Consider the following 26,261-nt stretch of genomic DNA (forward strand, 5'->3'; position numbering starts at 1 on the left):
TTTACCAAGAAATTTTGGAGCACTTCATGCTTCCTTCTGCTGACCAGCTTTTTAAAGATGCTGATTTCATTTTCCAGCAGGATTTGGCACCTGCCCACACTGCCAAAAGCACCAAAAGTTGGTTAAATGACCATGGTGTTGGTGCGCTTGACTGGCCAGCAAACTCACCAGACCTGAACCCCATAGAGAATCTATGGGGTATTGTCAAGAGGAAAATGAGAAACAAGAGACCAAACAATGCAGATGAGCTGAAGGCCACTGTCAAAGAAACCTGGGCTTCCATACCACCTCAGCAGTGCCACAAACTGATCACCTCCATGCCACGCCGAACTGAGGCAGTAATTAAAGCAAAAGGAGCCCCTACCAAGTATTGAGTACATATACAGTAAATGAACATACTTTCCAGAAGGCCAACAATTCACTAAAAATGTTTTTTTTTGTATTGGTTTTATGAAGTATTCTAATTTGTTGAGATAGTGAATTGGTGGGTTTTTGTTAAATGTGAGCCAAAATCATCACAATTAAAAGAACCAAAGACTTAAACTACTTCAGTCTGTGTGTATTGAATTTATTTAATACACAAGTTTCACAATTTGAGTTGAATTACTGAAATAAATGAACTTTTCCACGACATTCTAATTTATTGAGATGCACCTGTATTTGTAGCAATAGCCAAAAATACCTTGTATGGGTCAAAATTATACATTTTTCTTTTATACCAAAAATCATTAGGATACTAAGTAAAGATCCATGTTCCATGAAGATATTTTGTAAATTTCTTACCGTAAATGTATCTCAACTTAATTTTTGATTGGTAATATGCGTTGCTAAGAATTAATTTGGACAACTTTAAAGGCGTTTTTCTCAATATTTAGAATTTTTTTTTTTTGCACCCTCAGATTCCAAATTTTCAAATAGTTGTATCTCAGTCAAATATTGTCAAATCCTTACAAATCACACATTAATGGAAATCTTATTTATTCAGCTCAATTCCTCAAATCTCAATTTCTAAAATTTGACACTTAAGATTGGTTTTGTCGTCCAGGGTCACATATAATTTGTTATAAAGATTAAAAATAAATAAATACTCAGTTTACTTAATTTAGATTATTTTAATAAAATAAATAAAAATAAAGTTAATTTAGTAATTTGTCATCCTGAGGCCCCCTAATGGGTTGAGAACCTGGGTAGTAGTTTTTCCTAATGTTTAGTCATGAGGAAACCTTTCAAAGTTGTTTTAAAATGTTAATATATAAAAAAAAAAAAAATTAAATAACTTTAAAAAAAACCACCTGATTAGTCCTAATGTATTTTAGCATGAATTATTCTTGTATTTGCATACAACGTACATAAAATCTAAAATATTTTGGTAGTTTGAGCGTAGACTGTGGAGTGTTTGAACTGCCCTCTCCGTCCCACAATGCATCGCGGCACTCGGCCTTTGAAAAACCGGCGCGGCTAATTCAAGATGGCGGAGCTCGAGCAGCTGTTAGACGAGAGTGAGTAATAAAACTAACTCCTCACTAGAGCTTCATTACTCTCTTGCCGAGCATGTGTATACTTTTAAGGCGCTTTATAACGCATGTTATTTGACGTACATTTGAAGTGTTTTTCATTGTTGTGAGTGGTGTTAAAATAGACGCAAAGTTATTAGCGCTGGGGCTAACGAGCTAACAGTTAGCTTTCAGAAGCTACTACTATAAATAAATATCATACCTGAGGAGGTTTTCGCCTAACAATCCCTTTATAATGCTTTATTTAGGACCAAAACTAATCCTGCGGTTGATAATAGTAGTGTGGTGGTTATAATACGGATAGAGTTTAACTTCACAGACATTTATAGGGTCGTAACTCGATGACAGCTGCTGGGTTTTGTTGTTCTTGTCAGTGTCAGTCTGTTTGTGTTGTAAAACACTCTCCGTATAATAAATAAACACTTTCCATATGTTAACAGCACTCTTCATATGTTAAAAATACTCTCTCTATATGATGCAATACTGGTGTTTAGATTTTATCTGTTTTTTTCACAATAAATCTCAGTGGATTGTTTTTCCCATTGTCATATTATATGCTTTGTTTTTACTGCATTAGGATTGCGGAGGATGTAATTCCTCAGCTGTGCTGTTCGGTTGTTTGCTTTGATGTTACTTTATAATTATTACTGTTAATATTTGCAACAGTGGCCCAAATGCATTGTTTGCACATTGAACTAGAGCAGTGATAAAATGCACATTAATATAGTCAGTACTATAAGCAGTTTATGCTTACAAAGAGATTATTTGTGGTTTCTGAGTGGATCAGTTTAAGTAAAAAAACAACAAAAAAAAACATTATAATAATACATATATAATTTAAAGTTGTAATAGTAACTGCCCGAAGCATGATTAACATGTAGCATTTTTATTATGGAATTAGGCTTGTTATATTATTTAGCACCTTTAGTATCTTTGTGGAGTAAGATGAATATGAACTTAATTACCCAAGCCTTTGCCCTGGGTGTGTTTCATAAATTTAAGATTGGCCTTTTTAGATGTTTAATCATAATCATCTTTCTTTTGAAAATGTTACGTTTAGATATATATCAAAGTCATCCATTGTTCTTTTGTCTTCAGGCTCTTCAGCTAAAGCCCTTGTAAGTTTAAGAGGTAGGTCAGTCTACTGTTTGTGACACCCGCAACTATTGTGCTATACATTGTCACAAAATGCTGTCTTTACATCCCAGCCACAGCTTAGTAATTGTTGGCACTGTTGTTTTGCTTTTATACAGAAGGAAGTTTGTCTAATACTCTAAATGAGAAGAACAATTTACCAAAATCTCAGACCACCAGGGGACGGAGCAGTTATGTTACTGTGGAAACGGTAAGTTGACATTGATGCTTAATACTTGTTGTTGTACTGTTTGCTGCAATTCCAGGTTTGCTTACGATAGACCTTAGTCAAGGTAGCGCCATATTTAATTTTTGATGGGAATGAAAAGAATGTTCAGCAAATTGTACTTTTTTTTTTTTTTTTTTTTTAACAACAGCGATTGTTCAGCTGTTTAAATGGTTTTTTTGTGGGGGGGTGGGGGCTTTTAGTAGACTAAAATTCCATAAAATAGTTTTGAAAGTTATAAGTTGTTAAAAATTATGTGATCTAGGACCTTTGTACAGTGTGTAGAGACTGTAAGTCAATTTCGCAAAGCCTTGTTTTCATCTGCATTTAATTCAATAGGGTGCCTACCTGATCAAGGTCCATGGCAGCACCTTTGCCTTTTAATGTTTACTGTTCATAAATATCTCCTGTCTGCTTTGTCCTTCAGCCAACAAGGAGCTCAAAGAGGAGTCGACTGTCGTGTGAGGATGAGGAGCGGCCGCTTGCCTCCAGATCTCCCAGGAGAAGCCAGAGGGTCACCACTGTGCCTCAGGTGAGAACAGTGTCCAGGATGTGCTTTTAAAGATACATTAACCTATTGACATAAAGATCAGTGATTTGCATTTTTAATGACCAGCACAATTTGAATGTTTTCCTTTTCAGAAACTTACAAATGTCACAACACCAGACAAAAGGGCTTCACAGAAAATTGGACTGAGACTAAGAAACTTGCTCAAACTTCCCAAAGCGCACAAATGGTGCATCTATGAATGGTTCTATTCAAATATTGACAGGTATGTTCTGCAGAGCTTATATTTCCAGTCACTATGTACAGTTTTTGTGCTGTTAATATTCACATTCTTATTTTACTCATTTTGAGTATTGGAAAGTAGTGTCTGCCTTCCATAAATATGATATTGCATTTCCGTTATTAATAGATTATTAATATTAATAGACCTGGTAAATGGGCCTAAATGGTCTGCTTGACTGATTGCTAACTTGTATTGTGCATATATCAGCATTATATTGGCATATTGCTAGAACACTAATATTTTATGTTTTTGCCTTTCCAATTGTCATCTTTTTCACGTTTTTTAGGCCTTTATTTGAAGGAGACAATGACTTTTGCCTGTGTCTGAAGGAGTCTTTTCCTAATCTAAAGACCAGAAAGTTGACCAGAGTTGAATGGGGAACAATCAGAAGACTTATGGGCAAACCTCGAAGGTTAACTGGCTGCTCACTTTCAACCTTATACAGTAATAAATGCCCATAACATGTAGTGCTGATATCTTTGATTCAGATGCTTGTACTAGGGATGCACCGAATATTCGGCAACCGAAATTGCGAATAAGCGAAAAGACCAAATAAATTGTACCGAACAATGACATGACGCGATCGAATAGAGGCGCGCACTAATGCAGCAAACACGTCTGCAGAGTGAAATTATTTAAAACTGTCAGAGAAAGACGCAAAAATCATTACAAGCACGAAGCACCGACATCGAGAGACTGCATAGTGCTGCATCTCATGTCTCCGATGAGAAGAGGAAGGGGTAGTTGTTGCTGGTTACTATGATGATTGAAATCACGAAATGGCCTCAAACGATTAGTAAATAAACTGTTGAATGTTATATTTTCAAATACACGCACAGCGCCAGGGTTCAAAGTCTAAAGCGCGAGAAAAATCTGCGCTAAAACAGTTACTCATCATTTGCGCCGTAACATTTTTATCATTTTTTAAAGATGTGACAATGTGATACGTGCGACAAACATCTTCCCAGATTCGTAATGAGAATCATTTAAATATCTGCATGCGTGTTGTCAACAATTCTGTCAAAATAAAATCTAAGAAAAAGCAACAACTCCGTCAACATTCATAATTGTTAGTATTGTAATTTGACTGTTGTTCTGTAAAATAAAATAAGACAATAATAATGATAATAATAATTACTCTACAACAGCTCTATTAATACATTTTATTATAACATTCACACATAGTGTTCAACCTGGGATCTGTAATATATTCTAATGTTTTAAAAGAAGTCTCTTCTGCTCAGCAAGCTGCATTTATTTGTACAGTAAAAAATACATGCCTGATTCAAGAAGGGGGTCTCAAAAATGGCCAAAAAATATTATTTTAGTAACTTATTAATTTTAAGTTAAATTAAAATTGTTGGTATAATGTCTGATAGAATGTAAAAAAATCTTCAGTGTTAAGTAAATAATTTTAAATCGTTGATTTGTAATTGATTTTTTTATTTTATTTGAAAAGCAGGACAAAACAGTAAAAAGCACATTTTGGCTATTTAATTTATGCAATGGTGAAAAAAATGGCAAAACAGGCCTACGTGGGGGGAAAAAATGCGAAAAACCGTGTTCGGTATTCGGCCTTTGGCCCAGTGTTTTGTTCGGCTTCGGCCAAGAATTTTCATTTTGGTGCATCCCTAGCTTGTACTTATGTGTCTCATGTTTTTCAGATGTTCCTCAGCATTCTTCGCTGAAGAGCGAATGGCTTTGAAACAGAAGAGGCAGAAGATGCGTCTCCTGCAGCAGAGGAAAATCACAGATATGTCTCTATGCAAAGACCTGCCCGATGAGATTCCTTTGCCCTTGGTCATTGGCACTAAAGTTACAGGTGAGGATCTGATTATACATGTTTGATATCTGACACAATCAGCTGATGTGTAAGGAGCATTTTGAAATAGACTTTATGTCTTCAGATTGTAAGTTTAGTAAGAATGAACTTGATCCAGATTTTTTTGCTTATATAATCATATATTTTGCTCATTGTGCTGAAATAAAAAAAATATTTTAAATGAAAATATATATATATTTTTTGTCTTCAAACTGTAGCTCGTCTTAGGGGTGTCCATGATGGCCTGTTTACTGGTCAGATTGATGCAGTAGATACTAGTGCAGCAACGTATCGTGTGACCTTTGACAGAAATGGGCTCGGCACACACACTGTTCCTGACTACGAAGTGCTTGTAAGAAAATGACTGTCTTATCACAAATGGCCATTATAATTATAATTATAAAACAATAAAGTGTCATTGGATTTGAATGGCTAACACTCCCCAATGCTTTCTCTCCAGAGTAATGAACCTCATGAGACGATGCCCATATCTGCTTTTGCTCAGAAACAGAGGCCACCTCGTTTCCAGAATTTTCTGACCCCACCCCGCGGGTCCTATCCCGGCTCAACCCAGTCCATCTTAATGGTAAAATGAGACTGTCAAATGTGTTTTTTTAAATGGGGTTGTTAACTGGTGTGTCATTATCCTGAAATGTTTTGGAGGTCTGTTCTGCTAGGGTTGCAGGCAACAGAGACAAAACTGGGTTAAATGCAAATAATAAAATGCAATAACGTGTGGCTTGTTCCAGCCACAAAGTATTTCCTTTGGTGAATAATTGGGTGCCAAAAATATGCAACCATTTCAAAAGCCATTTAGAAACCAAACACTTAATTTTTAAAGACAGGTCTATGCCATTTTAATCATTTTGCATATTGTTGGGCTATTCATACATTTTAGTGTTTGATTTTAGGATATTGTTTTGTTTGCTTTTATGACAATTTTGGTACTGTGCAGGGTCACACTTCATATTCAGTGAACAATTTGGGTCCTGAAGCAAAGCCAGTTGAGAACCACTGACGTGAATAATAGATTAAATTCCACCAAAATGTTTAAGCAAAATAATCTTAGCCTCTTTTTGCTCTGCTCCCAGGATAATGACCCTCTGTTCAGTCAGTCCCCCTGGAGAAGTAAACTGACAGGAACTGATGGAGAGACACTGGGTGGCTTTCCTGTCAAGTTTCTTGTGCAAGTGGTGAGAATTGTCACTACTAATGTTGTCTATGTACTTGAATTTCCACAGAATTTCAATAGTTTGTTTTATTCTCCTGCTAGACACGCCTGTCCAAAATCCTCATGATTAAAAAAGAACACATAAAGCATTTGAAGGAGATGAACACAGAAGCTGAGAAGCTGGTAAGATTTTAAGCTGATATGGTGGTGTTTTTGTACATGTTTATTTAGTAGTACGCCATGTAAGTTCTTCCATTATTCCTCTGCAGAAGTCCTATTCCATGCCGATCGGATTGGACTTGCAGAAGAGATATGCCACAACAGTACTGGACCTGGAACAGCTTAATAAAGACCTCAACAAAGTCCTTCATGAAGTACAGCAGTTTTGTTATGAGGTACATATATTTCTTTTACCCACCCCAACACATGACCAAACTTGCTTTCCAGACCTTCAGTTCTGGTTTACTTCACAAAATCCTGGACGTAAAACATGCATTTAAATTCACTTTAATCCATTTTCCATCCATGACCTTCTCTGTTCAGCTGGCTCCAGATCAGGGCATGCAGCCTGCAGATCAGCCCAGTGAGTTGCGACGGCGCTGTGAAGAAGAGTCACAGGACGTTGTGCGTCAGAGTAATGCATTGCCTGATGGTGAACAGCGTGTCCAGAACCCCAGCCTCACCCAACTCGTCTCTCGTCTTACGGCACTCCTCCTGCAGATCAGGGTACCAGACTAAACTGTTTACTTCTTCACGTCATTTAACACATAGAACAATTTTACATTTTCTGAAGGAAGCATACCTTATCACTATAGTAGTTTTTCACCACAGAATTAAACATTCAAAAAGGTAATTGCGCCTTATGTATCTTTTTTTCCCAGCAATTTTTTTTTTTAATTCTGACTTTTCATCTCACATTTTTTCCTTCATTTCGCCAGAATTGTGAGTTTACATCTCACTTTTTTCCCCCTCTGAATTCTGAGTTTACATCTTGTAATTCTGACTTTTCTTTTGCCACAAAATAGAAAGGTAATTATGACTTTTTGACAATTCTGACTCTTCTTGTAATTCTGAGACAAATGTCCAAATTGTGAAATACGTTACCATTACCTTTTCTTATTTCTTTTGTTTTCTGTGGCGGAAATAATCTTCCACACTAAAAAGCATGTACTTAGAGCACAGACCAGGAAATTGTGAGCCAAGACTACCATGATGAAGCATGAAAAATACTAATCAATTAACAGCTCAGTTGCTCAACTAAGTTTTTCATTCAGCTCTGTCAAGCTCTTTCAAGTGCCTCAATGTCACATGCAAATGTACTTCACATTGAATCCTGACCATATTTCTTTCCTTATTTAATGCAGTGTTTGGCCGAAGGGGGAGACTTGAATTCATTTGAATTCAAATCACTCACAGACTCTCTGAACGACATAAAGAGTTCGATAGATGACTCCAACCTGAGGTAATACATATTTTGTTTTCATTTCTGTTGTTCTCCTCCATTTATATTACATTTTTGTTTTATTTTTGCCATTTTGAAAGTTCTAGTCACACCAACTTGCCGATACCATCTTTTAAAAAACTCAAGGAATTAATCACCTACAATGATCTGTTTTCTACAGTTGTTTTCAGGATAATGTGGAGATCCATGTAGCACACATACAGAGCGGGCTGAGCCAGCTGGGTAACCTCCATGCTTTCTCTGCCAACAACACCAATAGAACGTGACTGAAATAAACTTGCACACCTCCCAATCTCAAATACGGACAGCGACACGCCTCTTCAGCTTATCACTTTGTTCTTTTGCGTTCATTCTGTTTGACGTTATGAAAGGTCAGAATGTGTGTTCAGTAACTGTACCTGCACAAGTAGTGTTAAAATTCCCTGCCTGACGACACCAAAGTGTCTGAAGATGTTCAACTTGCTAGCAAAAAAAGTGGAGTGTGAAGTTGTTTTGTAGATGTAACTGTTTGATGTCATTTCAGATGTTGCTCACACTCAATTTGATATTTAAGTTTCCCCTTATTTTTATTATTGGTGGTTTCCAACTAGGGTGCATGCCGAATGGCACTCCTGATTGGTGCAGTTTGTTTGACTGAAACTATTTTGTATCCTTTTATTTCCTCTGTCTCTTTCTCAAAGTGTGTAACTTTGAGTGTCCTGAGAGATAAGGTACTGTTCTGTCTGTTTTAAACTGTTCTGTATGTTTTAAATATGTACATTGTAGATAACTGTACAGTTCACTCAAAATATATCAATAAATCGATCATATATAGGGTAATGTGGACATTTTTTGACTTGCCAGATTTAGGTATTTTTGCAAAGCAACCAATCTGTTTATGCAAGTCCTATAATAGACAGCTGTGTGCAATGAAACAGTTGTCTTGTCCTTAGAAGAAGAAATCACCCAAATGCCCCACTGGTGTATGTTTTAAATGCGTTAGTTTTCTGTGGGGTTGTTTTTTAACCTATAAGTGTATGCATGAGACAGACGTTTGTAAATAAATTGATTTCTATTATCTTCATGAAGGCTCAGAGTCTGTATTCTGATGTTTTTTTTGTTTTGTTTTTATTTATTATGAATGTAGAATGACTTCCTTTACACCCATATTGTGTCATTATCACACATAACATAATATACAATAATATCTGAAATATACAATAAATATCTGATTTTCAAACCTTAAAATGTTCTTCAAAGCTTCAGATAAAGTCTGTGAGTGATAAACTGAAACACTAAATAAACCCGTTAAAACCAGACATGGCTTCTCTTTCCCAATCCGAGTCGGAATCTGAGAACTCGACGGCTTCGCTTGCTCTAATGGGAGAGAAAGTTCCAAAACTTCCCGGCTGGCCCTTTACTGGCATGTTTTGGACAGAACAGGTGACATGTTTGGGGGATGATGAAGACATCATGAAGTTATTCTGTGATGGGAGAGGTGGAATAACAACCTTCATCTCTGGCCCGATGGTCTTGTTCGGAGGGAAGTTGTCATACTCCACCAAAAACTGCTTCATTGTAGACTGAGCATGGCTTGTGCTCATAAACTGTCCGTGTCCCTTTGGATACTGCTGTGCATAATTGCGCGGCACCACGACACTCAGGTGATCTGTCTTGATCTGGTTCTCCTCGGTTCTGCTGAACATGCACGGAGTCGTAGTTGGGTTGTACATGTCACCTTTCATGGAGCAGACCTTCTCATCTGAGGAGTTGATCAGCTGTTGACTGAAGTTGTCACTCGTGGCAAACTTTGGCGGTCTTTGTGTCTCCAGGCTAGTGTGGTTCTGATGGGTCGTAAACTGGTTCATAAAGACACTGTTGGTGGTCGGAACATTTCCACTGGTCTTATTTGGAACAGGAATTCCCACCTGGCGTCGTGACTTGGCTCTTCGGTTCTGGAACCAGACCTGAATAAAAAATTGGCATTGGTTTAGAAAGCTGATGCCATTAATAAACACAATAAAACCACACTGGCATACATTCAGACAATGCCAGCAAGTAGGGAAGACGGAGCTAGCTGTCACTTTTACTAAAACTGAAAGGTTGAACTGTGTTTTCAAGATGAGCATTTTTCATATATGTCAAGCTGGGGGGAGTAGTTATACAGTATAATTTTATAATTCCAAAAAAAAGTCTTACATGCTTCTGTACTGTTATAATATTATATTATATATAATACTACTTTAGATAGTATTTCATATTTCAAAACGTTTTTTTCTCAAAATATTTTTCTCCTTGAAAAATGCTTTTGATGTTTTTTTTTTTTTTTTGGTCTATACAGAAATAAACTTGCTCTGAGAAAAACTTAAGGGGAAAACATTGGCAACTAGCCAGGGAGTCATCGTTAATATTAAGCAGGTCTTTTTCTGACAGAAATCTCACCTGAATTCTCGACTCTGGCAAGCCGGTCAGTGCCTCAAGTTTTTCTCTTAAGTAAATATCAGGGTATTTGGTGTCCAAGTACACTTTCTCCAGGACGTCAATCTGCTGCTGCGTGAAGTTGGTGCGTTTTCTGCGGTGCGTAAACAAGCTCGCGCTGTCCGCTCTGGGGACTCCATTGAGGAACCTCATCCTGTCTTGAGTTGCGTAATCTGATGAGACAATGAGTAAAAATGATTGAAGTTAGACATATTGATTACTAGTTACTCTCAAATGCATTTCAAGAAAGATTCCTGCGTAAACACCCACCTGTTGTGTGCATGTTAGTCCTCCTTTCCAAATCCGCGGTAGGAAACAGCTGGAATTGTTTTAAGTGTCCATTCCCAAGGTTTCCATGCACGACTGCCATTGTGACCTAGTCCTACTGGTGTTCGGCTTGGAATGACTTGACTTACCTTCGAATGGCATTATATATCCAGTGGGCCAGCCTTCCTTCAAAGGTGATCAAAGTGAACTGATAGGCGGCATGACGCAGGTGTGAAGTTTTGACATTCGTGGCACATTTGCATCTGTAAAAGGTTCGTGTGTGAGTTTAATGGGATATCCACCCGAATACACATGGCTTGAAAAAACATGTACGTGTATTGTTGGATTGAGATGTTTTCATGATCAGCTCCTCAATTTGCAGCCTTGCACTTCCTGCAGACAGCTAGCTTGAGCACAATATGTAGGAATGCATCAGATGATTGTAGTGGAAATTGTCACTGATGTAAAATGGTTAATATATATATATACTACATACTATATATATATAAATATATATAGTGCATTTTTATAATTTAATTCATATTTTATATAGAGATGAAACATCATGAACATTTCCAAAAAATATGGTTGTAGTGGAAAAATCAGTATAATTTTTACAAAATAAATTTTGACATACTATTAGCAGAATTATAGAATTATAAATATCAGAATCATTTTAAAAATGTAGTAGCCTAAAAGTTTTATGATTGAAATCCATTTCCAACTAAGTATGATTGTTAAGGAAATTATGCCACTGATGTAATTTGTGTAAAAAAATCATAAAATTATAAAAATCAGTATCGCTTTAACAAAATATTTAAATATAATATGTATATATATATATATATTAGCAGAGATTTTAAAAAAGTAACATTTTTATATTTAAATTCATGTTTTAAGATAAAAATAATTCCAAGGGTATGGTAAAAAAGTTTGCAATTTAAATATAATAGTTTTAAAGTGAGTGCTATATGAGGGAAAAAAAGTTCAAATGTATTTTAGTAAAGAGCAACCCCTGGGACATAAAAGTCTCCATAGTCAAATAAACAAATTATTGAGGTATTTAAAAAAAAAAAAAAAAAAAAATTTAAATTTTTTTTAGCATTTATTGATTGTTTTGAATAGAATGGAACAAGCAAATGTCATAGATAAATTTGGCCCAGTGGCAGAAAAACCTGTAATGTTCATGTAAAGACTTTTCTTGACACAGCCTGTACATTCAGAGTCCAAAAAGTCTGTCTGTGGTGTTTGTCCCACCTGCAATTTGCACTTTAGACCTTGTGAAATGACATTTTGCTCCACCGAACACTTGTGTGTGGCTGAAATGACTATGAACTAAACTGAAGAAAACACATTTTGCAGCACTTTTGCAGTAATGCTAATGCATGCACTCCTTTAATCCTCTTTTGTCTCATTTTAAAGGCCTCCACTATGAACATTTTTAACTTTGATCAGATCCAAGACCACAATGATTAACTCACCTATTCACAAATATCACCATCTGGAAACATCAAACATAAGGCTGTGTCTTTTGATGGAACCAACCGTATCAGCTAATGATCAGCCGTTAACACATCGGCTGCCATCTATGATAGACAAAGCGTTCTCACCTCCAAAATACCATAGACAGAGGGATTAGCGAGGGACATTTTGCTCCTAATGTTACAAAGTTGTTGACATCATTTGTCTAGACATTTGTCTAGAGTTTTTTTCTTTTCTCTTACTTTTTTGAAAATGTAAAAATATCTAAATATACAAACATAAAAAGCTGGAAGAATGGTAAGAAAAAAAAAAACATTTAAAAGTTTAGTTTTCTGTTTAATAAATTATGTCCTTAAAAACAACACTTTTTTGTTAATGAACCTTCTTATTTTTGTTTTATATTCAAATTACTGTAACACTAACGCAAACCCACAAACAAACTTTTATTTTTTTTTTCTTTCATGAGATAATGTTCTTATGTCATATTTTAATCTTTGAACAATACTTGAGATGAATTTCATGCAAGTGCAGCCATTCTTGGCCAGTAAAATCCAACTTCGTTTTGGAGGATTTCATCAAACCTCTGCAATCTTTGGTTACTATTGTGAATAATTCAATATGCAAAAGTGGATTGTGGAATGTTGCATTGCATTTATATTAATATACCATAACCACTGCACAACAATATAAAATGAATGTGCAGTCAGCATAAAATGGCGAAAAGAAAGAAAAAAAGCACCATAATATGACTCAAGTCCCATGAAGGATACAATCTGAGGATTTGTTGCCCTGTGATGCCTGTATTTGCAGTATGTCCAAACCCTCCCACTGTAGAAAAATGTGCAGCACTTGTTTACACTAAAATGGAGCGTAACATTTTTGTCAGGAACATATTTACAATATGAATATCCCAGCATGATAAAATCATATGTTGGTCACTGACTACTGACAGCAAGACGGTTTGGGATCAAGTATGTCACTTAAAATATATCTTCATCAATATTCAGTGTATTGGTTTATAACCGGTGGCTTTCCCAAAAAGAAGAAAATACTTCATCAATGTGAATGCTTAAGCATGCAGTGATTACAGCAGATGTTATCGGAGGTGTGTCTGAAAGGGAGGGTGTTTTATTCAGCTCTGACTAATTGCTTCCTTTTGTTTTCACTCTGCTTCCTAAGCTTTTATTCCCCCTACAGACAAGCTTTTCGCTTCCAGTCTGCATTGTTACTGCGTTTAAAACTTAACAAGAAATCAAGAAATATGAGCTGATCCACAAACATTTATCATTTTGTGAGAGAATTGCAATTGTTGAGTGTTTGATATTTGATATTGGCCAAAAGAACATTCACACCAAATATCAATCACTTCTTTTGATCTTGGTCTTTTCTGCATTTTTCTCAAATCAGGGCATGTTTCAAGACTGGTTTGAAATGGTCAGCAAGATCATATTATACAATACACCAAGATATATACAGCACCCAAAAATAAAAGGTACATTATGTGGAAGAGGAAGTAGAAGTGTCACTGTCATAAGTCTGGCACCCAGACCACACTTCACCAAAGATAAGTGCAGAAGTGTGAAGCTCTCCACCCCCAACACACATAAGGTGCTTCACCTTTGAAATTATCATTTTAAAGCCTCTCCAAAATTCCAGTTTAACCGTATTAAGTTATTCCCTTTTGCATGAAGCATAACAGGAAAACCCACAAAAAAAATAGGAAAAGCTGTATGTTAATATAAAGAAATGTTGCATGAAAAAAAAAAGTGAGGTAAAACACAGCAGCAAAACTCATGTTTACATGTCTTAACTCCTCCAAATAATTTTGCTCAAACTTATTATAGTTTGCTTCCATACAGTGAAAATGCATGGTTGCTGCTGGCAAGTTGAGATGGAATAAAAAAATAATAATTTCAATTTAAAAAATTCAAATTAAATGCTACTGCTCCAAAGTGTGGGTAAGGTTTATTTAATATTTTCATTCTCAGAAAAAAAAGGTATAAAAGCTGTCACTAGTGCAGTACCTTTGAAAAATGTAAACATTTGTACTTTATTTACCCCTGAAGGCTGCATATTAGTAACTAACGTGTACATATTAGTAACTCAATGGTATATTTTACAACCTGAATTCCGGAAATGTTGGGACGTTTTTTAAATTTGAATAAAATGAAAACTAAAAGACTTTCAAATCACATGAGCCAATATTTTATTCACAATAGAACATAGATAACATAACAAATGTTTAAACTGAGAAATTTTACAATTTATGCACAAAATGAGCTCATTTCAAATTTGATGCCTGCTACAGGTCTCAAAATAGTTGGGACGGGGGCATGTTTACCATGGTGTAGCATTTCCTCTTCTTTTCAAAACAGTTTGAAGACGTCTGGGCATCGAGGTTATGAGTTTCTGGAGTTTTGGTGTTGGAATTTGGTCCCATTCTTAGGTTCCCATTCTCTAAACGACATATTTTTCGTTTAAAGATGCGCCGAATGTTCTCTATAGGTGAAAGATCTGGACTGCAGGCAGGCCAATTCAGCACCTGGACTCTTCTACTACAAAGCCATGCTGTTGTAATAGCTGCAGTATGTGGTTTTGCATAGTCCTGCAGAAATACACATCGTCTGGAGGAGAGCATGTTTTGCTCTAAAACCTTTATATACCTTTCAGCATTCATAGTGCCTTCCAAAACATGCAAGCTGCCCATACCGTATGCACTTATGCAACCCCATACCATCAGAGATGCTAGCTTTTGAACTGAATGCTGATAACACGCTGGAAGATCTCCCTCCTCTTTAGCCCGGAGGACATGGCGTCTGTGATTTCCAACATGAATGTCAAACTTGGACTCGTCTGACCATAGAAAACTTTTCCACTTTAAAACAGTCCATTTTAAATGAGCCTTGGCCCACAGGACACGACGGCGCTTCTGGACCATGTTCACATATGGCTTCCTTTTTGAATGATAGAGCTTTAGTTGGCATCTGCAGATGGCACGGCGGATTATGTTTACCGACAGTGGTTTCTGGAAGTATTCCTGGGCCCATTTAGTAATGTCAATAACAATAAGAATCATGCCGATGAGTGATGCAGTGTTGTCTGAGGGCCCGAAGACCACGGGCATCCAACAGAGGTCTTCGGCACAGAGACTTCTCCAGTTTCTCTGAATCTTTTGATGATGTTATGCACTGTAGGTTGTAGAGATTTGCAAAGCCTTTGCAATTTGACGTTGAGGAATGTTGTTTTTAAAGTATTCCACAATCTTTTAAGGAATCTTTCACAGATTGGAGAGCCTCTGCCCATCTTTATTTCTGACAGACTCTGCCTCTATAAAGGCTGGGACACACCAAGTCGACAGTCCGGCTACTTTGTTTGGTGTGGTCCACTTGTCGGCTCTCGTCGGGCTCACGTCGGCGGCAGTTTGCCCGGGGGCCGTCAGCGAGAGGGAGAACTCTGATTGGATGTTCAGTTTAGCAAACGAGTCAGTGCCCGAGAATTACAGTGAAAGTAATGAAAACGAGCACGTAAATGAAGGCAGTACAGACATAAGGCTGTTTAAATGTTACGTGATCTTTCCCAATCATTCTAATACGCGAATGTTTTCATAACAACATGAGCTGCTTAAAATGATCAACGTTACTGATATTCAAAATGGTAAGCAAGCGCTGATTTGTTTACGTTTCGCATCTGCGTTTATCTCGTATATATTCGTTTCGGTTTCTCCTTTTGAATGACCAATATATACTATTGATAGCTGCTGATATGGACAGTTAATTCCTCTCACGCATGCGTAGGACGCACGTGTTAGTTTGCCGTCGGCTGTGTAGTCTGTGCGGTGTGTTCGAGCGCAGCTTTTTGGTCCAACGTGAGGCGACAACACCGTCGGCTTTCGTCGCCGCTAGTTCTTTGAAGTCGGCTTGGTGTGTCCCGGTCTTAAGACATCCCTTTTATAGCCAATTCTTGATACAGACCTGATGTCAATTAACTTAATTGGTTGCTAGATGTTCTCCCAGCTGAATCTTTTCAAAATGTCTTGCTTTTTCAGCCCTTTGTTGCCAACTTTTTTGAGACCTGTAGGCATCAAATTTGAAATGAGCTCATTTAGAGGATAAAAGTGTAAAATTTCTCTGTTTAAACCTTTATGTTCTCTATGTTCTATTGTGAATCAAATATTGGCTCATGTGACTTGAAAGTCTTTTAGTTTTCATTTTATTAAAATTTAAAAAACATCCCAACATTTCCGGAATTCAGGTTGTAGTACCTTTTGAAAAGGTACCGCCACAGTGACAGCTTTTTCTAACACTGTTAGTGTTTGATAGAAGTCTCATGCTGACCAAGGCTGAATTTAATCAAACAATACAGTAAAATGTAATATTGTGAAATATTCTTGCAATTTAAAATAATTTCAATTTGCCTGTGGCCATACAGAGCCCAAGCATTTTGGAGAATGGATGGATGTTTTGTATTTGGATATATGTTAAAATGAACTTTCAGCATCATTACACCAGTCTTCAGCATCACATGAGCCTTCAAAAATCATTGTAATATGCTGAGAAACATTTTGTATTATCAATGTCGAAAACATTTGTGGTGCTTAACATTTTCATCAAAACTGTTGAACTTTCCATTCATCAAAGAATCCTGAAAAAAGTATCGATTTGAACGTCACTATCACTTTTGATCAATTCAACATCCTTGCTGAATAAAAGTATTCATTGCTTTAATTTTTTCTTTTTTAAATTCAGTACATAGTTTGATGGTTTCCCACTTTTTGTGTTTTAAGTGCTTTTTATCACTCCTTTCACAAATAACTGCTACTTTTCCAAGCCACCCTTTGATTGACAGTGCCACTATTCCATATGATGCAATACCAACCACTAACAGTCCATAAATACACATTTATGAGCTTTTCCCCTCATATTTTTAACTATTTTAAGAGCAGGACTGTTTTTTTTTTTTTGTGGGGGGTGGGTTGCCTCTTCCAGTAAGAATTACATGAAACATCAGAGCTGTGCCAGCAGTGCAAGAGCATCAAGAGGACCAAACAGTTACTAATTGCAATTGATATTTACACTGACATGACATGTTAATTTGTTTTGATATTCAAAAACAAATCAAAGTACAATTTTATAGACAATGACCTACACCTTTTCTCTGATAAACATTTTCAGCTTCTGAATTTCTGTATTTTTACTGGAGCCTACAAACATGTACAAAATTCTGTTTGGAGAAAATTCAGGCAAATAAACAGGCAGATTAAGAAAACATCGTAAGTTCAGCAACATGTGCTTTAAATACAAGGCAACCAAATACAGAAACTGCAAATAGGGTCAAAATAAATTAAAATATTATTCATACCATAAACCTGCAGTTTATTTTGACCTGTTTTTTTTTACCATTTCACTTTCTTTTCTGACAGACATTCAGAAGTTTGGTTAAAGGGAGAAAACGAAACAAAATGCAATGGTACAGGTCAAACACGTATATCTAGTGCAACAACAATTAAAATGCAGCACAGTGGAACACTGGAAATATCCTTTCCACCCTCATGCCATCCCATATGACTTTCATTTATCAGATGAACACAGAGTTTTAGGGAAAAAAAATAATGTGTATGGGACATCCAAAAATGACACTTCAAAAACTACACAAACTTAATATGACAGTATATATGCAACCCCTGTTAATGAATCAGTGTCTTCTTAAGTGAAATGATAGGCATATGTAATACAAATAGGCCTACTAATATTTTAAGCTTGACCGTCGTGTTCACTTTGTGTGGGTTCTGAAGTGGTTCTGTTCTGCATTATCTGGACTAAAAATCTTTGCTTGTGTTCATCTTAAGAAAGTCATAAACATCTGGGATGACATGAGGGTCAGTAAATGATGAGAGAATTATAATTTTTGGGTGAACTATCCCTTTGAAGAGCAAGATGTGATGCAGAGGCTAGGAACATATTCCACACAGTATACTAGAATATGTTGAATTAATGAGGAGAGTAATAGAATTAAAACATTAACATTTTAAAAGGCCACTTTTTTGTGTGTTGTCTATTCAACGTCACTGTCTGACAGGATAATTAATCTTTTAATTATTTATTTTGGGGCTTTTAGAGTTTTTTTTTTTCTCAGCAAATACTGATAAATAATTATTTGTTACTAATAGATTAATTAATGAGCAAATCATGTAATTGTTAAGATTTAAAAAAAAAAAAAAAAACATTGACAGTCCTGATTCCTACTCAATGTGTCATATAAATACAACTTATCCACTACCTGTTGAGAACATCACTAAACATGGATTACAATTAATTTAACAAACAATGCTTATTTAAACACTGAGATTTTTAATTAAGAAAATACTTCCACAAAAATATTAATGGTATTTAAATTCTCATCACTGATTTTATTTGCACTCAATCTTGTGCATTCAGCTAATATATTACACAGCTAATGGCTCTATCAAAACAGAACAAATAAACATTTTTTGGGAAAATGCAACTTTGCTACCTCAATATGCTTCCTCGGATTTGATGGTGAACTTTTGAAGCCAGACATTTACCTGATGAAAGTCATAAATGAATGTCAAATATGTGTGCTTGATGCATGAAACGATGGTTCTCACATCAGGCACGCATGTTTGAGCTTCCGTTTACCATATTTAATGTGCATAAGAAAATAAAAATGTAATGTACTTTTCAAGATGTAATAAAACTGAGTAAAAAGTACTGTTTTTTCCTTCAGAAATGTAATCAAGTAAAAGTACAAGTAGTCAGTTTAAATTGTACTTGAAGTACAAATCCCCCAAAATAATACTTAAAGTAATCAAGTAAAATTACTTAAGTATTTTACACCTCTGGCAGTTGCAAAAGTTAGCCAGCTTACATGATGTTCATTGTCAGATTTAGGCTAATACCAAAAAGGTGGAATCATGATTGGAATGTTAAAAAAAAAAAAAACAGGGTTGGGCAGTAACTAGTTACTTACTGTAAGATTACTTTTTGCAGTAATTAGTAGTGTAACTAATTAATAAGATTTCAGTAATATTATAGTTACCATCCATAAAACAGCTGTTACTTAATTACTTTTGATGCCTCAACCCCCGCTGATTTAAAATCCAACAAACAAATAATTCCTATATTTATTTTTATAATTTTCACAACTCGCACATGTATGTGATGTCCCCAGTGCAGCAGGCAAGCTTGGAACATGGAAAAGCTTACATTCAGCAGATAGAAATACTGCATTACATTGATTTTGTCAAGAAAAAAAGATCTGAACACTAAGTTGTGGCTTTACATCCCACCCACATCCCGCTTCAGCATGTGGTTCATTTTACTATAATTAAAAATCTTTTTGGAAAATTAAACTGTTTCTTACAAACTTGTGATTTGATAAAATACATAATGAAAATCATATGGGTAATGGAAAAATTCCAATTAGCTTCAAGCTACACATGACAATATAACACTTCTACTTGAATGTCACCAATCACTATTGACTGTTTGTAGTAACTTCTGACTGATCCAGTGTGGATTTTGGTCAAAGGATGAGGCAGAAAGATGTAACATTCTAGATTAATTGTGGAAGATAGTTACAACTTCTGTGGTGCATGAAAAAGTAACTAATTACTGTTGCAAGAAAGTTAAGTAACTATTACTTTTAAAAGGAGTAACTAGTAATGAGTAATATTACATCTTGCGTAACTAGCCCAACACTGGTCACTTGTAGTCTGTGCTATTTGCAGTGCACTTCTGTATTTGGTTTTGCATGTGTTGTCAAATTGAGGTTCTTAATTTCCTGGTGTTTTTCTATTTACAAGCATTTTCTTTGGTTGCAGCACATTGAGCTCTTAGTCACTGTGATTTTAGCACAATTTCATACCAAGTAGCTTTTTTAAAACATGGAATTAGTATTTAAAGAGGTCATCAAAATGAAGTTAACATGCAGGAAGCCATGATGTAACTTGCACATGACCAAAAGAAAAAGCCGACAGACTTCGGTTACTATAGGAATAACTTCAAACATTTTTCCATTCACTAGTGGATGACGGTAACCGAAAAAACTGTTTTTGAAAGTGTTTAATAAAAGACAAGTTTAAAAAAAAAAAAAAGTGCAGAGAAGCTGCAAGAGATAACCTTGCTATCAGAGTGCGCATAAATGTCACACCAGCTACTGGACCCAAGTTTAACTTTTCAAATTAAGACCACTATGACCTTATGCAGAGGCTGCTCACCTGTACTCTAGCTTGTGAATTCCAGGAAAACAAGACTAGTACTACAGGTATTCTCCCTTGGTATAACCAATTAGTCCCATATAGAACAGTCTCAATTACACATCAGGCTTGAAAAAATAATTGCAGGACACCAAGATAAAAAGCTCTTTGAACAAGACTTTATTAAGACTGAGAATCAAAACAGACTAAGAGCTTGAGAGCACTATTTTTCCTGAAGACAGCGGTGTTCTCAAGAATTGGACATTAGTGGCCTCTCTTCGTACTTGTCATGGGAACGGGGGGGGGTTAGAGAAAAAAAAAAAGTGGCTGTAATTAGAATGTGCAAGCTTATTAAGTGACTAAACAATGGGTAACTTCGGTGGCCATACCTTTCTTTTCATTTTTTAAAGGCATGGGAGATGGACAACGTCTCTTGCAGATGCCATCACTCTCAGAATCACAAAGCACAGCGTCGCAGTGCACAAAAATCTGGGGAGAGAAGTAGTAAGTGATGCAGCCCAAGTACACAAATCATGTCTTGGAAGAAATAAAATTACCTGATCCTGAAATACGACATCATTCTGCACAAAAGTAAACGTCTTGATTTCAAAGTGCTTCAAATGAGACGGGTATGGAACGCTGTTAGGAATGACAGGGTGGAAAACAGTCTCGTAACGGTCAGCCAGATTCACACAGCTGTTGAGAGAGAAATTTGGTTAAAAAAAAAAATTTTTTAATTTGCTAAAAGGTAGGACTGGTCAGTAACTTTAAGAGGTGATGTATAAAATGTTAATACTTTGACCCTAAACAAGTCAGAACTATTACCCATCTACAACCAAGTCCCATCTTGGAGTAGAATTCCAGTCTTCTTTCAGAGTAGCCCAACAGTTCTCCAAGACTAGCTCTATCTGAGGATCAGTGGACTGAAGCAGCGCCACCTCAAAGAACAGAGGACTTCTTAGGTACTGTACAACTGGGTAATCCTCCTTTACATAGAAGTTACTATAAGAGCCATCTGGGTGGAGAGGAACAAGAAAAAGCAACATGATTCACAAAGAGCACTTGTTTCCTTGCCAATTTTAGTAGTCCAATAGCCATTTTACACCCAATATTATATTGATTTTGGGTGATCAGATCAAATGATTGACGTATAAGCTGCTCCAACAGAATAAAACCACCCGTTAAGTAGAATTGTGGAAAGTCTTGTACTACTCTAGCCTGATGCTTCCTGACAGCAGCAGTGTAGTCACATTATGAACATTTGGACAAAGGGTTTTTAAGTGCTCAACTGACTACTTGCTAGAGTTTGGCTCCAACAATAAGAGGCCAAAAGTATACTTCGGTTTCTACGTAAATGCTAAAGTATACATACAATGCAGGTGTATAGCATGTACAGGGCCAAAGTTACGTGTACAATGTAGACGCAGCTTGCAGATGCGCTTCCATTTCAGTCTGCCTAGTGCACGTCCAGCACCTGTATTTGTACAAGCCACCTAGTGAAGTATACCTTGAAAGACTGCATGTTCAACTAAAAACTGAAGTATACTTTGGGGCTTAAACACAACTGAACAAGTTAATCAAGGTCAGTAATTGGTTTAATCTGGGTTGGAGCCAAACTCTGCAGAAAAGTGGATCTTGGGGTGTTATACCTGCTCAAGATTGACAGAAACAGGGCTAAAGTGTCTTCTGAAAAGTCTAGCACTAGCTACTCAGAGTTGATTTGCTTAAAGTTGTAACTCAAATGCCACCTGCTTGAATGCGGGACAGTGAAACTACAGCATTTTAGCCTACCCAGAGCAAGCCTCAGTACAACTTGCAGCTCTCCAAAACCAGTCTCTGGCAAGGGTTCATTTTCCCGTGGCTTTGTGAAGAAAGCAACCGTCTGGGTATCATTTAGCATGTAAAAGCAGGACATGGTCACACTAAGGAGAAAGAAAGTGCACTTTAAAAAGTGTCAAGACACATTAGCAGGCATGATACACAAACTCCAACAGATTCCATCTTACTGATACTCTGGATCAGGAGGACTAGCGGGTACTTCCTTTTTATTCTGCTGGTAAACTTGTAGCCCGTTACCCAAAGTGATTTCATTTTGATACATCACAACATCATCATAGAACTGAGGGAGAGATGAGAGCATAATATGGTGAGAGTTTAACAAATACTACTAAAACAAGACCAACTCCATACCGTTCTAGTGGTTCCACAACGGTTTGCTTCAAAAGAGAAGTAGGCGAAGCGATCATTGCTGAATTTGGGTTTACATGAAGGATCCCTCAGGGTAAGTTGACGAGGGACAAGCTGGGGAACGGATTCTACCTTCACTGCGAGGGCTGACATGGTGCCATTGCTAAAACACTCTGGAAAGTTTGTGCCAAAACCATTACTTCTCTAGGCTGATTGCAGAGGCCTGTTAAAAGCATTAATAACAACTTGAAAGAACACCATGTAAGAGAACATACCAGTCATGGTCATGGGAAAGTTACAAGCCAGGGAGAAGTCACTTAGTGTCCATTTGTTTATGGGCTCCCATAGTAACACATCAAGCCGAGCCCTCAAGGATGATGGGTACATCAGCTGAAAAGACAGAATTTAAAGCAGTCCATCTACGCACACAAAATAAAAATAAAAAATATCATACCTCAAACACAACATCAGATGAAAGGAAAGGCACTGCCAAGCTCATATGAGTGGCATTCTCCTTTATATCATACTCTGCTCTCCGGTCTGGAGTCATGTCACCCCTAGCCATCATAATATTAAAGTTTTTTCCCAGGTTTCCAAATGAAATTACGATGTAGAACTTCTCTTCGTCACAAGTTCCACTCATAGTTGGGAGAACTGGATGGGGGAATGAGCCATTGACAAATGACATTAAACACTTGGGTATTAGGAAAAAAAAACCCACAAAGCAACAGACACGTCTTTAACATCCAAATTAGCAGTATCAGCACTTACTGACATCTCGAAGGGTTACATCAACAGATGCAGTATGGGAGAATGGAGTGTATTCAGGCAGGATCATAAAACCAAACGTGACATGAAGAGTATAAACCGTAACAGTCAGATCAACTTGCTGAGGGGAGAAAAAAATTATTATATATATATATATATGATGCAGCAATAATTTCTCAAAAAAAAAGGACACTCACAGTTCTGACAACAAAAGCATCAGAGAAGGGAACTTGAAGTCTAAATGCCTTGGAGCCATTTTGAAAGCGTTGTTCCTGTATGTTGATGCCCCTTGCATTAGCCTCTGCCACAGTAAGGACTCCAGTGGAAAAGGTTATGTTCACCAACTCAGTGTCATAAAGGAAAGGACCCAAGAGTACATCAAACATCCTTTGTTCTGCATCAGTGACTACAAGAGGGAGATACATTTGTTAAGAAAAATAAACATTTTTCATATTCTTTGGACTGTCAAAGAACCCTCAACACTCACAGTCAACAAAGTGGGGTGGTCTAGGCATAAGAGGGGTCTTAATGGGGAAGAGGACTTTGTATCTTGTAGCATCCATGCCTCCTTCACTCCACAGTAACTCCAGCATTGGCTCAATGTTGTATGTGATATGGTACTGGTTATTTACAGCATGACTCTACAACAGGAGTTAACCATTAGGTTTAAGCACAAGAATTAACATTGCCAAATTAAAGCAAGAAACTAAACCTTGTAGTAGCCATCCGGTCCACCCATTGGTATTTTCATTACGACTTGATCTTCTACTACACTCAAAACATAGCCTCTAGCAGTCATTTGTGCCGAATCTATCTGCTTTCCATCTATTCCCATGAACATCCCAAGGAGACTGGTTTCAACAGAACTCATTAGTGGGTTAAACCGGGGGAAGTTCCAGGTGATCATCTCATCCGTAAAAGAAAGCCCACCTGTAAGAGAAGCAATAGATCAGGGTTCTTCCATCATGGTCTTGGAGATCCACTTACCTGCAGAGTTAAGCTCCAACACACCTAACTGATTTTTCAAGGGAACCCAAAGACCTTTAGGAGGTCAATTCAGATTGATTTAATTGGAAGTAAACCCTGTAAGGACAAGGAATGAAGAACCCTGTAAATACCGGGTCAAATGCTATTGGGAATAGTGTCACATACCAGTTGGACATGCAGCAACAGTATCCAACATGGTTACAGACCACTGTTTCTTGAAGTAGGTGGTCACCCTGATCATCTTCATGGGCACGCCATTCACCTGTTACAGCAGAATCAACATTGGTTCAAGAAAACTACTAAAAGCAGCACCACATTTTCCATACTCACATTTTCCACATAGGTCTCAGGCAGGTCATATCCACTTCGTAGCACCAATCGAGACCTGGTTGTTGTTACACCATATCCTGTCCTCAGGGCATCCTCCAACACCATAGCTTTTTGAGTAGGCGTGAAAAACACCATCCTCCAGATGTTGTACCTAGAGGTAACGGCCTGGAAGACGGCAGGCAGAGCTTGTTTGATCAAGCGGCATTTGCCATGCAAACTCAAAACAAGAGCTGAACCACCATACCTCAGGAACAGTATTGGTCCACTGGTCAAACATTTGTGTGCGGGGCACAGGCCGTCTACGCAAAGCTGTAATTTCTTCTGGCAATCGGTTAACAGAAACCTAGGAGAAACCATTGTTAGGATCTCTGAAGACTGTGGCTTGGTATGGGTGTAGCCTAAGCCAGCCATGGTTTTACCTCCATATAATTCCGAGTGCAGAGAACTTCACGGGGGGCCCATTGGTCATAGTGACAAGTCTTCGCCACCTCAAAGACATCTTGTTCTGCTTTGACACCATGAACCCGGACACGCAGGTCAACATCAAACACGTGATCATCCTGAATGCAGAAAGAACCGTTGAAGTGAAAGATGGCAGGATACAGCAACTCTTTAGGGCCAAGAAGAGCCAGTTACCTCATTCGCTGAAAAACAATTGAGGAGAGAAGCAAAGACTCTGTAGTTACCCCAGGGATCAGAGTCTATACTGAAACCACATTTGGCAGCCAGGCTTGAAGTTAAAGGTTCAATTTGGGAGCCATCTGAAAAGGAAGAGGACAAGGTTGTGACACAAATGTAGATTACCATTATCTTTCTTGGCAATATAACTAATTGCAGGTAACTTACTGAGAGCATCAAATTCAACTTGATTTCCAAGAGCTAGAGATTTGTCTACGGTTAACCTCATATAACTTCCCAGACAATCAGTCTTCAGGCCTGTTCCTGAAAGAAACCATATTTAAACAAAACAGAAGATTAAATTTTAATGGCAAGTTTGGCCTACTCCACCTAAACAAGTTCACATGCATAAGACATACGTTGGTTAAAAGTCTGTGCTGGCACCACATTGAAATTCTTCTGTGCCAAAACCATAACCATCAACAGCCAAAAAGTACTGAAAAAGAAATAAAACAAGTGTTAGAAAACAAACAGTAACAAAACATCTGCAACAGAATCTAACTTACCACATCCCAAAAAGCCATGTCGTCATCCTTGCTCAAAAACAGGCCTCTCTGCTTTCAGGTGGTCAAGATCTATGGAAACCACCACAATTTAAACCCTTCTAGTGTAAGAGCTCAAAATAATGTGCATGAAGCTCTCTGAAAGGAAACGTATAAATCAGCTAACTCTTGTGCACAGGTGATGCTTGCCATCAACTAAAGAGCAGGTGTCATGAGTTAACTATTATGCTGAAGTATTCAGAGGGAGGAAGTCCTCACACATTAATG

The 26,261-nt window shown here is 37.2% G+C and overlaps 3 protein-coding genes across 3 annotated transcripts; 1 reads left to right on the forward strand and 2 right to left on the reverse strand.

The window, feature by feature from the left end:
* The first annotated feature begins 1,387 nt into the window (after positions 1-1,387).
* lin9 (lin-9 DREAM MuvB core complex component) lies at positions 1,388-9,183 on the forward strand. Its single transcript, XM_058756918.1, has 15 exons — positions 1,388-1,499; positions 2,613-2,645; positions 2,768-2,859; positions 3,302-3,406; positions 3,517-3,647; positions 3,952-4,077; positions 5,330-5,487; positions 5,706-5,839; positions 5,948-6,073; positions 6,579-6,680; positions 6,761-6,841; positions 6,928-7,053; positions 7,202-7,384; positions 8,023-8,120; positions 8,281-9,183. The coding sequence occupies exons 1-15, from the start codon at positions 1,469-1,471 to the stop codon at positions 8,384-8,386; spliced, it is 1,632 nt and encodes a 543-aa protein (XP_058612901.1). The 5' UTR covers positions 1,388-1,468; the 3' UTR covers positions 8,387-9,183.
* A 108-nt stretch (positions 9,184-9,291) lies between these two features.
* Positions 9,292-11,219, reverse strand: mixl1 (Mix paired-like homeobox). The gene is made up of 3 exons (XM_058756919.1): positions 10,848-11,219; positions 10,542-10,750; positions 9,292-10,066 (listed from the first exon to the last, which is right to left on the reverse strand). Exons 1-3 carry the CDS (start codon positions 10,945-10,947, stop codon positions 9,395-9,397), a joined length of 981 nt encoding a protein of 326 aa, XP_058612902.1. The 5' UTR covers positions 10,948-11,219; the 3' UTR covers positions 9,292-9,394.
* A 9,473-nt stretch (positions 11,220-20,692) lies between these two features.
* zpax1 (zona pellucida protein AX 1) lies at positions 20,693-26,149 on the reverse strand. The gene is made up of 21 exons (XM_058754884.1): positions 25,998-26,149; positions 25,851-25,927; positions 25,660-25,755; positions 25,450-25,574; positions 25,233-25,373; positions 25,058-25,156; positions 24,814-24,978; positions 24,649-24,745; positions 24,209-24,426; positions 23,984-24,137; positions 23,694-23,902; positions 23,500-23,617; positions 23,183-23,382; positions 23,004-23,118; positions 22,732-22,901; positions 22,548-22,660; positions 22,333-22,463; positions 21,367-21,556; positions 21,099-21,237; positions 20,931-21,030; positions 20,693-20,824 (listed from the first exon to the last, which is right to left on the reverse strand). Exons 1-21 carry the CDS (start codon positions 26,021-26,023, stop codon positions 20,748-20,750), a joined length of 2,760 nt encoding a protein of 919 aa, XP_058610867.1. The 5' UTR covers positions 26,024-26,149; the 3' UTR covers positions 20,693-20,747.
* Between the last annotated feature and the right edge of the window lie 112 nt (positions 26,150-26,261).

The sequence above is a fragment of the Onychostoma macrolepis genome, chromosome 20 (assembly GCF_012432095.1).
Source record: "Onychostoma macrolepis isolate SWU-2019 chromosome 20, ASM1243209v1, whole genome shotgun sequence".
NCBI lineage: Eukaryota > Metazoa > Chordata > Actinopteri > Cypriniformes > Cyprinidae > Onychostoma > Onychostoma macrolepis.

Coding starts and splice junctions, on each gene's coding strand:
- mixl1 (XM_058756919.1), bottom strand. CDS start 10,947: ATGGCAGTCGTGCATGGAAACCTTGGGAATGGACACTTAAAACAATTC. Junction 10,751..10,847: donor GACTAACATGCACACAACAG/GTGGGTGTTTAC, acceptor TTGTCTCATCAG/ATTACGCAACTCAAGACAGG. Junction 10,067..10,541: donor TGCCAGAGTCGAGAATTCAG/GTGAGATTTCTG, acceptor TTTTTTATTCAG/GTCTGGTTCCAGAACCGAAG.
- zpax1 (XM_058754884.1), bottom strand. CDS start 26,023: ATGACGACATGGCTTTTTGGGATGTG. Junction 25,575..25,659: donor AGTTGAATTTGATGCTCTCA/GTAAGTTACCTG, acceptor CTTCCTTTTCAG/ATGGCTCCCAAATTGAACCT. Junction 21,557..22,332: donor TGTACTGAGGCTTGCTCTGG/GTAGGCTAAAAT, acceptor CTCTCCACCCAG/ATGGCTCTTATAGTAACTTC.
- lin9 (XM_058756918.1), top strand. CDS start 1,469: ATGGCGGAGCTCGAGCAGCTGTTAGACGAGA. Junction 5,840..5,947: donor TTCCTGACTACGAAGTGCTT/GTAAGAAAATGA, acceptor CTTTCTCTCCAG/AGTAATGAACCTCATGAGAC. Junction 8,121..8,280: donor ATAGATGACTCCAACCTGAG/GTAATACATATT, acceptor TGTTTTCTACAG/TTGTTTTCAGGATAATGTGG.